Source organism: Dromiciops gliroides, chromosome 1, assembly GCF_019393635.1.
Source record: "Dromiciops gliroides isolate mDroGli1 chromosome 1, mDroGli1.pri, whole genome shotgun sequence".
NCBI classification, from domain to species: domain Eukaryota; kingdom Metazoa; phylum Chordata; class Mammalia; order Microbiotheria; family Microbiotheriidae; genus Dromiciops; species Dromiciops gliroides.
The window spans coordinates 570,760,230-570,774,597 of NC_057861.1; the positions used below are offsets into that span (position 1 = coordinate 570,760,230).

The following is a 14,368-nucleotide window of genomic DNA, read 5'->3' on the forward strand; positions in this document are numbered from 1 at the left end:
TGACTTAACTACTCTCAGCAGTGCAATGATCCAAGACAATCCCAAGGAACTAATGAGGAAGCTTACTATGCACCCCTATAGAAAGAACTGATAAAAAGAGCACTTGTGGATTGTACATGTATAACCCTATTGTGATCCTGTGGAAAGGGGAGGAAAGGGAGGGAGGGAGGGAGAAAAATTTGGAACTCTAAATCTTATGAAAATGAATGTTGAAAACTACCCTTACATATAAATAGAAAATAAAATAGATTACAAAAAAAATTTTTAATAGAAACAAAATTTCTTTCCACTGGGAACAGTAAATAGCTCACCTGCAAGTTCCATGTCTGTTTTACATATTCTCTGATGAGGTTTTCCTTCAAATCTTCAAATGGACCAGTCTTTGGTTCTACTCCAGGTGGCCGATTAAAAGGTTTCTTCAGAAGGCAGACCAGGCCATCAGACTCTTGAGAATGATAAATGCACAGTTCAGCAGGGCTGGTGTGGGTCCTCCCTCCAGCAATGGCATATGTCCCATTCAGCTCCCTCTCAATAGTGTAATGATGAGCCTTCCTTCCAAATGCCACAGATAATGCAAAGCCACCCAGATAGTTACGACTCTGGCGAAGCAGATAGAGTCCATCACTCATTCCCCCCTGAACAAGATAATCTTCTGCTTCTTCACGGGTGATGTTGCCAAAGAAAAAGGGTAAGTGGTTGGCACTATCGACCATGCTGGTTGCCATGGCCACTTATTAGGCCAAAAGCAACACTCCTGTACCTAGTAGAGAAAAGAAAGCATAAAGACTGTCAACTTTGGGATGCAATAGACAAGATGATGGAAGCAAAGGATTAATAACAATGGGTGAAAAAAATTGCCTCCTAACAACTTGTAGGGGGAGAACTCTTAAAGTCATAGGAAAACTGATTTATAGCTAGATGGGATGTTAGAAGTCATCCTGTCCAAACTCATCATCTATAGAAGAGGAACCTAATGTTCAAAGAATTTGTGATTTGCCTAGGGTCACAAAGTTAGGAAGCATCAAAGTTTTAGAATTAATTCTCAGAATAGTGTTACTTCCTTCTTGGTTTTGACATCGTCAGGTTTGGTGTTATATATTATTACAGTCAGGCCAGAGAAGTTCTTTTATTTTTGTTAAATAGATGGGGCAAGTATCCCCATTTTTCATATAAAGAAACCAAAAATATGTGAGATTAATAGCCTGGTCCAAGACAACCAGTGGCAGAGATGGGAATCAAACCCAGAAGCCAGCACTTTAAAGTCTGGTGTTTGTTCCACTACATTAGTAATTGTGAAATATATCATCTTAGGTTGAGAGAGTAATTATTTAGAAAAATTTATGGAATCTTAAACCTATAAAAAACAATAATTATCTAGAATAAATTCGTAAGGGATTGATGTAGTGCAGTGGAAAGAGATTAATAAAATTGAAAGAAAAAAACTAACACAGAGTTGGCCAAACCACAAACTTTGGAGGGGGATCAAAAAAGAAGAAAAAATCAGCTAGTCTGATTTGTAAAGAGACACATAAAGGATAAATCACAACATATGTGTTTTTACATCCCTTTAAGATTCCCAGAATTTAGCCTAGCACATAGTAACTACTTAATAAATACTTGTTTATTCACAAATAAAGAAGAAATAAAGGATTATTTTCCAAACATTTTTTCCAAGTTAGATATCAAGAGAACCCACTAAATAAAAGTGACAAATCAAATTAATGAATATTTATAAAAATAGGAAATTTCAAATTAAAAAGAAGAAGCAATGGGGAATTTAAATAACCCAATTTCAGAAATAGAAATTGAACAAGCAATAATTTAATTCCCAGAAGGAAAAAAATAAAACCAGAACCAGAAGGGAATTCTATCAAACATTTTCAAAGAACAGTTGATTCCAATATTACATATACAATTCAGAAATTTGAGGAAAATCCTTTCTATGAACAAATATTATCTCGATTCCTAAACCAGGGAGAAACAAATCAGATGAAGAAAATTACAGACCAATATTTCCGAAGAATATTGATGCAAAACTTTTAAATGAAATATAGCAAAGACGCTATAGCAATATTAAAACATCTGTACATTTTGGCAAGGTAGGGTTTGTTCCAGGCATGAAAGGTTCATTCAGAATTAGGAAAGCTATAAAAATAAGAGGCCATGTTAATAAGAAAAAAAAAATAACATGATTATATAATAGATGTACAATATTCATTTTTACAAAATACAATAAACATGTTTATTGAAAATCCATAAGAAGGCATAGAAATAAATGGACTTTTTCTTAATATGGTAAAAAAAAAAAAAGCCCTATCTAAAACTTAGAGTCAGGATTACCTACAATGGAGATAAATTAGAAGCCTTTACAATAAAACAAGAAAAATTAATTTCAATAGTAAGCATACCTATGGAGAAACAAAACTATTATTTTTGTAGTTAATTGGATAGAGAGGATAAAGCACTGGGCCTGGAATCAAGAAAACCTTCATTCAAATCTAGCTTCAGACACTAAATGTGTGACCTTGAGCAAATCACTGAATCTCAGTTTGCCTTAAACCACTAGAGAAAGAAAGGGCAAACCACTTGCCAAGAAGACCCCAAGAACTAACTGTATGGTCCACAGGGTCATGAAGAGTTGGATATAGCTGAATGACTAAACAACAAAATTCACTGAAAAAAGTTAACTAAAACAATAATAAAAGAATATACAATGAAATGACCAAAATCACTAAATATTAATTTTCTGTATATTTCTGTATATTAATAACATGTTGAGGGAGACAGAAAGGGCAGTGCACAGTGGATAGAGAGCTGAGCTACAAGTCAGTGTGACCTGGGTTCAAGTTCATCCTCTGACACACATCTGGATGGCACTGGACAAATTGCAGAGGCAATTCTCTAACACTTTAAGTTGCAGAGATGTCCCAGATGTTTCTCTTGGAGCTCCCTTAGAACAATGAAATCTCAGATTCAGTCAAATAAAAATGCAAATAACTATAGATATCAATTTGGGTTAATTAGGTGGCACAGAGGATAGATTGTTGGACAAAGAGTCAGGAAGACTCATCTTCCTGAGTTCAAATCTGGACTCAGACACTTACTACATGTGTGACCCTGAACAAGTCACTTAACCCTGCTTTCTTCAGTTTCCTCATCTGAAAAATGAACTGGAGAAGGAAATGGCAAACCACAACATCTTTGCCGCACCCCCCCCCCAAAACCCAAACAAACAGCGCGCGCACACACACACACACAACCCAAATGGGGTCATGAAGAGTCAGAAATGACTGAAAATGACTGAACAATAAAAAGAAATCAATATATGGCTGTATAAACACATATACACTCATATACACATTTGCAGGTCACTAAACCCCTCCCAAAGACTTCTTTTAGAAAAGGCTCACAAACTTCCAGGTAACTATTACCCATAAGTTATTCTGCTTGGCTTCAACTCCACCAAACACCCCACCTCACCCCACATCTTTCAACTTCCTTTTATGTGTTGTTTTCCCTCATTCAACTGTAAGCTCCTTGAGGGCAGGGACTGTCTCTTTTTCTTATTTGTATGCCCAGGGTTTAGCAAAGTGCCAGACACTTAATAAATGTTTATTGAATAATACTGAATTGAATTTGCTCCTCAAATTAAGTCCCTACTCCAACATAAAGGAAATACTTAACTAGAATTGAACTAAAAAGGAAATTTCTAAAACTGTTTGCTCTAAATTGAGGTTGTTGTGTAGTGACTGGCTGTTTGACCACAGAATTTCTTTGATCTTAGCCACTCAGTTTATGCTTAGGTGAAAGAAAATAGCTACCAATACTTTTCCCTAAAACTATTTTTGCTGCTGCCACCACCAACTTAATTTTGTATTGAGAGAGTGGTGATACCTGTGTGAGGGGGAAAGCAATCTGCAGCAATTGTTAAGAATTGTCAAGTAAGTAAAAAGCTTAATTAAAGTGGGTGGATGAATCTATCAACACCTGCAGCACTTTATGCTCCAGTGACTCCCAAGGGTAGTGACTTTTGAATTACCCATCTGTAACTCCTATAGACAGCTGGACTGAAAAGTAATCATACAGAATGAACAGTATTTTCTTATGAAATGGAGCATGCTAGAGTATTTTGTGTTCAAAGTGTAATGATTGGAATGATGCCACCTGCTGGAGATTTACTATAGGAAAGCTCCAACATGCGTCTTTTCTTTGGCGTCAGGAAGTGACATTTGCTGGGGGGGGGGGGGGGACTGGCACGCTGACTTCTCTCTCTTTCCTGAGGACTCTGGTGGAGAAGGGAGCTACAAATGTGCTCTCCCTTAAATAGATAGAGGAATCTAGGCCTTTCTCTCTCTCATTACAAAATTCTTATTCTCCTTAATAAATGCTTAAACGTCTAACTCTTGCTAAAGCTTATAATTTATTGGTGACCACTCATTAGATATTTTAGACAGTATAGCTAGAATTTTAGACCTTTACAAAAGTGTGCTCCAGGGACCACTAGGGATCCTTGAGATGCTTCCCGGGCATCTCCAAAGGTCAAAATTATTTTCATAATATATTAATGTATAATATTAATAAATATTGATAGATATAACCCATAGAAACAAAAGCTCCTGGGGACGGGGCTTCTCAATCATTTTTTAAGAGAATGAAAAGGTCCTGAGACCAAAATATTTGAGAACCACTACCATAAAGAAGTTAGAATTAGAATCATCTTTCTGAGCAATTTGGCTTATACCCAGCAAGTTGTCAAAGTTGACAAAAGATAAGAATAAGCAGTGTTGGTGAGGCTGTGTAAATACTGGCACATTATTGTTGGATCTATGAATAGATAGAACCATTCTGTAAAGCAATTTGGAATTTCACAAAAATGTAACTAATGTTGAAAATTATGTTGACCCATCATTTCCATCCCTACTTATCAACCAGTGTTGGGGAGGCTCTGTTGAGGCAGGAGACAAGTCTGCAGCTTTTTGTATTAAGTCTGCAGCTTGTTGTATTACCTGCTCTTTGTCACATACCCCTACCTGCAAATTGTCATGTTCTTGCTGCCTTGAGGAAGAACTGAAATGCAACCTCTGAGGTGGACCTACCTGAATTGTCTTAAAATTACTTATAGGACCTGAGTTCAAATCTGGTCTCAGACACAACACTTACTAGCTGTGTGACCCTAGGTAAGTCACTTAACAACAATTGCCTCACCAAAAAAAAATATTACTTATAAAACCTATATCAGAGCTGGCTCCACCTGGAATCCATTACAGATCTATAGTGATTAGTCCCATCAGCATGTTGCAAACCTGATATCCTTATAATAAACCCTTTTTAATTCTCTTTGTCCTGAGTTTTGCCTCATTAAACAAAGTGAAAAGTCCAAATGAAGAGTTTACCTTTCAACACTAAAATACCCATATCCTTCAGTCTAGACCTAGGTTCACTAGTCTGAGAGGTCACTGAAAAAGAAAAATGCCCCATATATAACAAAAGAGCTACATTTTTTGTGTTTTAGAAAAGAATTAGAAACAAAGTAGACACTATTCAATTTAGGAATAGCTAGAAAAGTTGTGGTACATGACTGTAACAGAACATCATTCACCGTAAGAAATAGTGAATAGGACAGCTACAAAGAATCACTGAAAGACATTGGAGGGTACAGCTAGGTGGTGCAGTGGATAAAGCACCGGCCCTGGAGTCAGGATGACCTGAGTTCAAATCTGGCCTCAGACACTTGACATTTAACTAGCTGTGTGACCCAAGGCAAGTCACTTAACCCTCATTGCCCTGCAAAAAAAAAAAAAGAAAGACAGACATTGGAATCGCCAGAAGATCAACTGATACAAAATGAAGTAAGAATGAGAAAAAATTTATGCACAATGAGTAATGTACATAAAAAGAATAACAAAAAAATCAAAACTCAGTTTTACAAAGTTATAGCGATTATGCATAGCCCCAATGAAATGATGAGAAGACACTTTTTCATTATACTTTGTAGAAGTGGATATGTCAGACTCTTGCTATTCTGTTTAATTTTGTAGGACTTTTTTTTCATCTTGCTTTCAACTTTCTTTTAAGGGATGGATCTCACAGAAGATGGTGGAGGAAAGTTGAAGGAGATATAGGTCATATAAAAAAACTCAATAAAACATGTTTAAATTTTTCCCAAAATGACTAATTATCTAGGTACAGAACTCTGATAGGCTTTTATACATAAAATATCATGCAAAGTAGCAGAACTGTTAACAGTATTAGATCCTACAAACTTACTACAACCTAGGGGCAAGAAAATAAATAAATATATGTAAAGGGCTATGATTACCATATTTCTTTTTTTTTTTTTTTTTGCAGGGAAATGGAGGTTAACTGACTTGCCTGGGGTCACACAGCTCGTAAGTGTCAAGTGTCTGAGGCCGGATTTGAACTCAGGTACTCCTCACTCCAGGGCCAGTGCTCTATCCACTGCACCATCTAGCTGCCCCAAACGTATTGTTTCTTCTGGTTGATTGTTGAAGAAAACCCCATTTGTAAGGGTTCATAAAACAGAGTTTCAGAGGGTGGAAGCTACATATTTCATTGTTCCTGGGATAGTCATCTGCTGGAAGACTATCCCTATGAGTTGAGTGCTCCCTAATACTACATTCTTTAATAATAATTGTTCATATGATTAATTCTTTTATGTCTCAAAGATTAATTACTGTTGTCAGTAATTAAACTATCATGGGAAAATTTGAAAACAAGATATTGCACAAGGTTAAAAGTTGTCTCTTGGGGCAGCTAGATGGCGCAGTGGATAGAGCACCGGCCCTGGAGTCAGGAGTACCTGAGTTCATATCCGGCCTCAGACACTTAACACTTACTAGCTGTGTGACCCTAGGCAAGTCACTTAACCCCAATTGCCTCACTAAAAAAAAAAAAAAAAGTTGTCTCTTTGCGGGGCAGCTAGATGGTGCAGTGGTTAAAGCACCGGCCCTGGATTCAGGAGTACCTGAGTTCATATCCGGCCTCAGACACTTGACACTTACTAGCTGTGTGACCCTGGGCAAGTCACTTAACCCCCATTGCCTGCAAAAAATAAAATCCCATAAACAAACAAACAAACAAAAAATTGTCTCTTTTGATCTCATAATTATATCTTCCAAATATTCTGGAAATGCAATGCTTGAAATAAGAAATTAAAGTATGTCTGATGTACAAGGCAACTACAGAACAGTAAAATGTTTTGAAACCTTGCTTTTAGGAAATGAGATAGGATCCTACTTCATTAGACTTTATTTTAAAACTTGCAAATGTTCAATGTACTACTACCAAAACACAAATATTAGATACACATCTGTAAGCATGCAAATAAGAAAAAACTACCCTTAGAATAATTTTTTAACACTCCTTCTGGTATATATCCTTATAGATAGGTACATAGTACTCAGAGATTTGATTTATTTTTTTTAAGAATTCAGATATAATTTTTGAGATCAGAATTCCGGGCATAAAAAGCAAAAGAAGAAAGGGGGTAAGGAAGGAGTTTTAAAAAGAAGTAAAAGCATAGCTAGCAAATAACAACTAGTCCTGGAACCTGTCACCAACACAAAAGGGGTATGTAATTAGGGAAGTAGGCCTTTCCCTCAGAGTGTAAAATATGCAAAACAAACTGAAAAATGAGAAGTAGAAAATCTTAAGTCAGAACAAGTCTGTTTTAAAGTGTCTATTTAAAATTGGGCAATTTTTGTACCCCACACCTGCAATAAAATCAACAAAAAATTAGGAATTAATTGATGCATGCATTCAGCCAAAGACACTTCACTAAAACATTTTTTTTCTTTTCTTTTTTTTTTTTTTTAGTGAGGCAATTGGGGTTAAGTGACTTGTCTAAGGCCGGATTTGAACTCAGGTACTCCTGACTCCAGGGCCGGTGCTCTATCCACTGCACCATTTAGCTGCCCCACTAAAACATTTTTATAGAAACCATTTATTCTTTTGTTTTACCAGCTTTTTTTCTAAAAACATTTATAACTCTATTTATACAATTAAAACACTATAGAACCATTATGCAATCCTACAATTCAGATGAACAGCTTGAAGATGTGCTCAAAGAATCTTACAATAGCACTACAAAATCCTTCAGCCAGAACACTTGATATCAAATGAGGACTCCAATGTCCTATGACTGGTTCCTATTTCATCCATTTGTGAGTTACCAGAGGTAAAATCTTAATCACAAGCTAGATAACCAGTTCCCTCCTAGTGTTTGGTTTTTTTAACTCTATCATCTAACTTGTGGAAGTTGAAGAAATGTAAAATGAATTTTAACATTTTATATACAGAAACAATGAGTAATGGATAATGTGTGAGCCTACAATTCAGGGAAACCTGGGTTTAAGCTGTTTGGCCCTGGATAAGTCATTTAACTTCTAAGTGTGCTCAGACAACTCTTTAAAACTATAAGTTATAGAAAAGGTGCTGATTTTCATTAGGAGAGGCAGCTTCCAAACCATATGAAATCACACCACTAATTTTAAAAAGTTAGTCTACAAACATTTATAAAAGAAAAACACTATGATAAAAAGCATTCCAAAACCAAATGTAAATTACATGTGTATTATCACTTGCTTATGATTAAAGCCTGTTCGATCCACTTATTTGGTTATGTGACAATCTGCTTCCAACCTCTATAGGCAAAGGTTATATTTAATAAAATAGTTACTGAAGAATGAAAAGGATTTGTGATGGTAATGCTTAGGGTTTGGGGTTTGTGAGGAAGCTAAAGACTGAATTTGGAACTAGAATTGAGAGAGGACATTGGCTCAAGATTAAGGAGGAGAATGAGCAGAACAGAATGACATGAAGGAGAAAAAAGCAAGGAGCAGATGGAAAAGATTGACAAGCAGGAGAAGGTAAAAGACTTGAACTGCCAGAGAAAGGCTTAAAGAGGAGAAGGAAAAAGAAGTAAGGAGAAGAATAAAATAGTTGAGAACACAAGGTATGTAATACAAATATAAAAAGGAAACAAAAAGGAAGTTGTGTATAATTTTCATGGCTCCAATGCAGTGAGGAAAGTAATAACTTCAGAGATGAAGATGCCAACAAGCAGTTTTCCTTTAGGCAAACTTTTTCCTATAGGGGTGGTTGGGGGGGAAGGTAGATTTACTAGTAAGAAAGTCAAGAACTGACTTCCAACACGTATCAACAAAAAGAAAAATAAGAGTCATTGAAACATTTTTGCTACTTCACAGAACAGAAGGAAAGCCAAAATGACTCTGACAAGCAAGTCAAGTTGCCATAGACAATAGATAAAAATCACCACAGACAATAAATTAATGTCATAAGTGAATCAAATGGGATAGCATCTAAAAATCTAAAAGAAAAAGGTATGAATGTTACAGTTGGTGGAATTATAATGGCCAGGACTCTCAATCTATTCCTTTCATAAATACACAATCTAATTTTAAAAGAAAACTTAGGGAACTGAATAAAATTTTAGAAAATTAGAAATGATAGATCTCAGGATTGATTGCTGAAGGGTAAAAGGAGTAAGTATACATATTTCTCAGAAGTGAATCAAATTTTTACCAAAAAAATTGCCATCTGAGACAAAAAAAGAAAAGCAGAATGTGTGTGTGGGGGGGGGATACTTTACTTAACACAATGCAATAAAATTGAATTTAAATAAGGGAAATTGAAGAAAAGACAAATTATTTGGGGGTTTTTTGTGGTTTGGGGGTTTTTGCAGGGCAATGAGGGTTAAGTTGACTTGCCCAAGGTCACACAGCTAAGACAAAATTTCTAGGCAAAATAATTTATTCCAAATAAACTGGTAAATGAAAGAATAAATTTTAGGAACAATGAGCTAATATATCAAAAATTCTAGGATTCAGTGAAAGTAGTCCTTAGGGGAAAATGTATATGTTTTAAATACTTAATCAAAAAGAGAAAAAGATTAAAATTGGACATTCAAGTTAAAAAAAATCTAGAAAACCAACAAGGCAAACAAAACTAAATTAAACTAAACTAACAGATAAAACCAAAATATGTACACCAAAGAAAAGGTTTTTAAAAATTGAAAAAATCAGGGGCAGCTAGGTGGCACAGTGGATAAAGCACCAGCCCTGGATTCAGGAGTACCAAAGTTCAAATCCGGCCTCAGACACTTGACACTTACTAGCTGTGTGTCCCTGGGCAAGTCACTTAACCCCCATTGCCCCACCAAAAAAAAAAAATTGAAAAAATCATTAAATTAAAAAATAAAACCAGGAACTGGAGTCTTGAGGGAAAACAATAAAATATATAAGGCATTAGCTAATTTGATTTAGAAAAAGAAACTGTAAAACCAATCAGCATCAGCAACAAAAAGAATTCACAACAAATGAGGAAGATATAAAGAAATAGAATTTAAAATATTTTAACCAGCTATGTGGAAATTAAAATATAATTTAAATGAAATTATGAACATTTCAAAAAATAAAAGTAGTGCAGATAAATAGAAGAAATAGGAAATTTAATAGGAAATTTAACCAAAGTCTCTGAAAAGTAAATTGAATTCCAAAAGGGAAACACATGATCAGTGGGATTTATAATTTAATTCAAATGATCCTGATATCAAAACAGAATTCTTATATCAGTACTGTTTGCAAAACTCAGAGTAATGAGAATTATAAATTTTTTTCTATGAAACAATATGTTCTTTGTAACTAATCCTGGGAAAGACAAATCAGGGAAAGAAAAGACAGACTAATATCAGCAATAACTATTAATGAAAAAAAAAATTTAGTTATAGCAACACTACAAAAAAATAGTGTACATTTTGCCTAACCACCAGAATTTATACCAGGATTTCAAGGTTGGTTAAATATTAGTAAAAAAGCAAAAGTAAGGATAATAAATTATATTGATAACAAAAATCATCTGATTATAAAAATAGATGTACAAAAGCTTTTCTTAATTCAACACATATTTCTAGCGAAAATATGAAAAAAGAAATAAACAGACCTATCCTTACATAAATAGCATTTATCTAAAACCAAGAACTGGCATAAGATTAAATGTGATTATACTTGAGACATTTCCAATACAATCAGAAGTCAAGCAAGGATTTCCACTTTTACTACTATTATTTAACATGGTGCTAAGAAAGGCCAGTTATGGAAATTGGACAAAAAAAGAAATTGTAGAAATAAGCAGGGAAGAAATACTGTTATCACTTATCCATGGAATCCTCATGTAAACTAGGCACCATTGGGGATTCCATTTAAAATGATAAGATTCTTTTTTTTTTAAAAATAATTTAAAAATTTTATTTATATTTTTGAGTTCTAAATTTTATGCCTCCTTCCCTTCCTCTCTTGTCCATCTCCCTGAGGCAATAAGCAATGAGATGTGGGTTATACATGTGCAATTATGTAAAACATTACCACATTAGTCATTTTGTATTTTAAAAAATTGAATAACATTTTTAAAATGAAAGAAAGTGAAAAATAGCATGCTTTGGTCTGTGTTCAATCAATGTCAGTTCTTTCACTGGAGGTTGATAACATGCCTCATCATTAGTCCTTTGGGATATTCTTGGATCATTGTATTGCTGAGAATATTTAAGTCATTCACAGTTCTTCATCAATTAATATTGCTGTCTCTGTGTACAATTTTCTCTCAGTTCTGCTCACTTCACTAGACATCAGTTGATAAAAGTCTTTCTGATAAATCATCCTTATTTTTTCTTATTACTTAATTTAAGGATATTTTCAATTTTTAAAAACCTTTTCTTTGGTGTACATATTTTGGTTTTATCTATTAGTTTTCTTTTATTTTGTTTTTTTGCCTGTTGGTTTTCTAGATTTTTTTAAACTTGAATGTCCAATTTTAATCTCTTATCTCTCTCTTTTTGATAGCCATTCCCCAATTGATAGGAACCATCTACCAACTAGAGCTATGCTAGAATATACACCACTCCAAATTGATAATAAAATTTATAGAGATTACTTTTTAATAATAAACATTTTCATTTAAAGCTTTGAGTTCCAAAATCTATCCCTCATTCTCTCCCTGATGCAGTAAGCAATCAGATATAGGTTATACATATGCAATTATGTAAAATATTACCATATTAGTCATTTTGTTGTAAAAAACCAAAATTTTTGGGGCAGCTAGGTGGCGCAGTGGATGGAGCACCGGCCCTGGAGTCAGGAGTACCTGAGTTCAAATCCGGCCTCAGACACTTAACACTTACTAGCTGTGTGACCCTAGGCAAGTCACTTAACCCCAATTGCCTCACTAAAAAAAAAAAAAAAAAAAAAAAAAAATTTTTTAATGAAAGAATTAAGGTAAAAAAATAGCATGCTTCAGTCTGGGTTCAATCAATATCAGTTCTTTCTTTAGAAGTGAATAGTATGGGGGCAGCTAGGTGGAGTACCTGAGTTCAAATCCAGCCTCAGACACTTAACACTTACTAGCTGTGTGACCCTGGGCAAGTCATTTAACCCCAATTGCCTCACTTAAAAAAAAAAAAAGAAGTAGATAATATGGGGCAGCTAGGTGGTGCAGTGGATAAAGCACTGGCCTTGGATTCAAGAGGACCTGAGTTCAAATCCAGCCTCAGACACTTGACACTTACTAGCTGTGTGACCTTGGGCAAGTCACTTAACCCTCATTGCCCCACAATAAAACAACAAAAAACAAAGAAGTGGATAGTATGCTTCATTATTAGTCATTTGGGATTGTCTTGGATATTATTGCTCATAATAGTTAAGTCATTCACAGTTTTTAATCAAAAAATATTACTGTCACTGTATACAACATTCTCCTGATTCTACTCATTTCACTATATATCAGATCATACAAGTCTTTCCAGGCCTTTCCGAAATCATCCTGCTTGTCATTTCTTATAGCACAATAATATTCCATCACCGTCATATACCACAGCTTGTGTAGACATTCCCCAATTGATAGACATTCCTTTGACTTCCAATTCTTAGCCACCACAAAAAGAGTTGTTATAAATATTTATATACAAATAGGTCTTTTTTGTCTTTATTGAGATGTCTTTGGGATATAAACCTATCAGTGATATTGCTGGGTCAAAGGTTATGTACAGTTCTATAGCCTTTGGGCGTAGTTCCAAATTGCTTTTCAGAATGGTTGAATCTTTTCATAACTACACCAACACTGGACTAGCATCCCAGTTTTCCCAAACTGCCTCCAACATCCAACATTTCCCTTTTTTGTTATATTTGCCTCTCTGATAGGTGTTATCTCATATTTGTTTTAATTTGTATTTCTTTGATCAATAGTGATTTAGAACATTTTTTATATGACTATCCATAATTTCAATTTATTTCTCTAAATGCTGCCTGTTCATATTCTTTGACGATTTACCAATTGGGAATGACTTGTACTTTACAAATTTGCCTCAGTTCTTGATATGTTTGAGAAATAAGTTGTTTACTTGTTTCAAAAACTCTTTACCAGTTTTCTGCTTTCCTTATAATTTTGATTACATTGATTTTGTTTCTGCAAAAACTTTTTAATTTTATTTCATCAAAATTATCTCTTTTATATTTTGTGATGCTCTCTCTGTCTTCCTTGGTTCTAAATTCTTCCCCTGTCCATAAATCTGACAGATAAACTACTCCATAATCTCTTAATTTGCTAATGGTATCACCTTTTTTGAGTAAATCAAATACCTGCTTTGACCTTATTACTAAAATAAGTGTGCAGTGTGAGATGTTCGTCTATACCTAGTTTCTGCTACATTGTTTTCCAGTTTTCCCTGCAATTTTTGTCAAATAATGAGTATTTGTTCCAAAACCTTGGATTTTTGGTTTATCATATATTATATTACTATAGTCATTTGCTATAGTGCAATTCATATATGTTCTATTCCACTTATCTACCACTGTTTCTTATCCAGTACAAGACTGTTTTGATAATTACTACTTTGTAATACAGTTTGAAGTCTGGTACTGCTAGACCACCTTCTTTCATATTTATTTTCATTCATTCCCTTGATATCCTTGAGCTTTTGTTCTTCCAGGTGACAGTATGGTTTTTTGGGTTTGTCTGTCTGTTTGTTTGTTTCATGGGGCAATGGGGGTTAAGTGACTTGCCCAGGGTCATACAACTAGTAGGTGTCAAGTGTCTGAGGCTGGATTTGAACTCAGGTATTCTTGAATCCAGGGCCGGTGCTTTATCCACTGCATCACCTAGCTGCCCCTGACAGTAGAGTTTTAAGAAGCAAAATCACCTCCATAAGTCATATGACTATGGTTTCCCATGTAAAACAGAAAGAGTAGGAAAGAGAGAGTGATATTGATTATTTTGGTCAGGATAAAGTATATTTAACTGATTTTGTTAAAGCATGACCACAGTTTTTAAAAGATGTATA

The 14,368-nt window shown here is 34.7% G+C and overlaps 1 protein-coding gene across 2 annotated transcripts in view; it reads right to left on the bottom strand.

The window, feature by feature from the left end:
* The window catches only part of SYK (spleen associated tyrosine kinase), a 197,669-nt gene that overhangs the window by 142,782 nt on the left and 40,519 nt on the right, over positions 1 to 14,368 (bottom strand). For both annotated transcript variants that reach the window (XM_043977547.1, XM_043977546.1), the window contains exon 3: positions 312 to 760. In XM_043977547.1, the coding sequence (XP_043833482.1) occupies positions 312 to 725 (414 nt within the window). In that variant the 5' untranslated portion in view covers positions 726 to 760. The remainder of the gene's footprint in view (positions 1 to 311; positions 761 to 14,368) is intronic.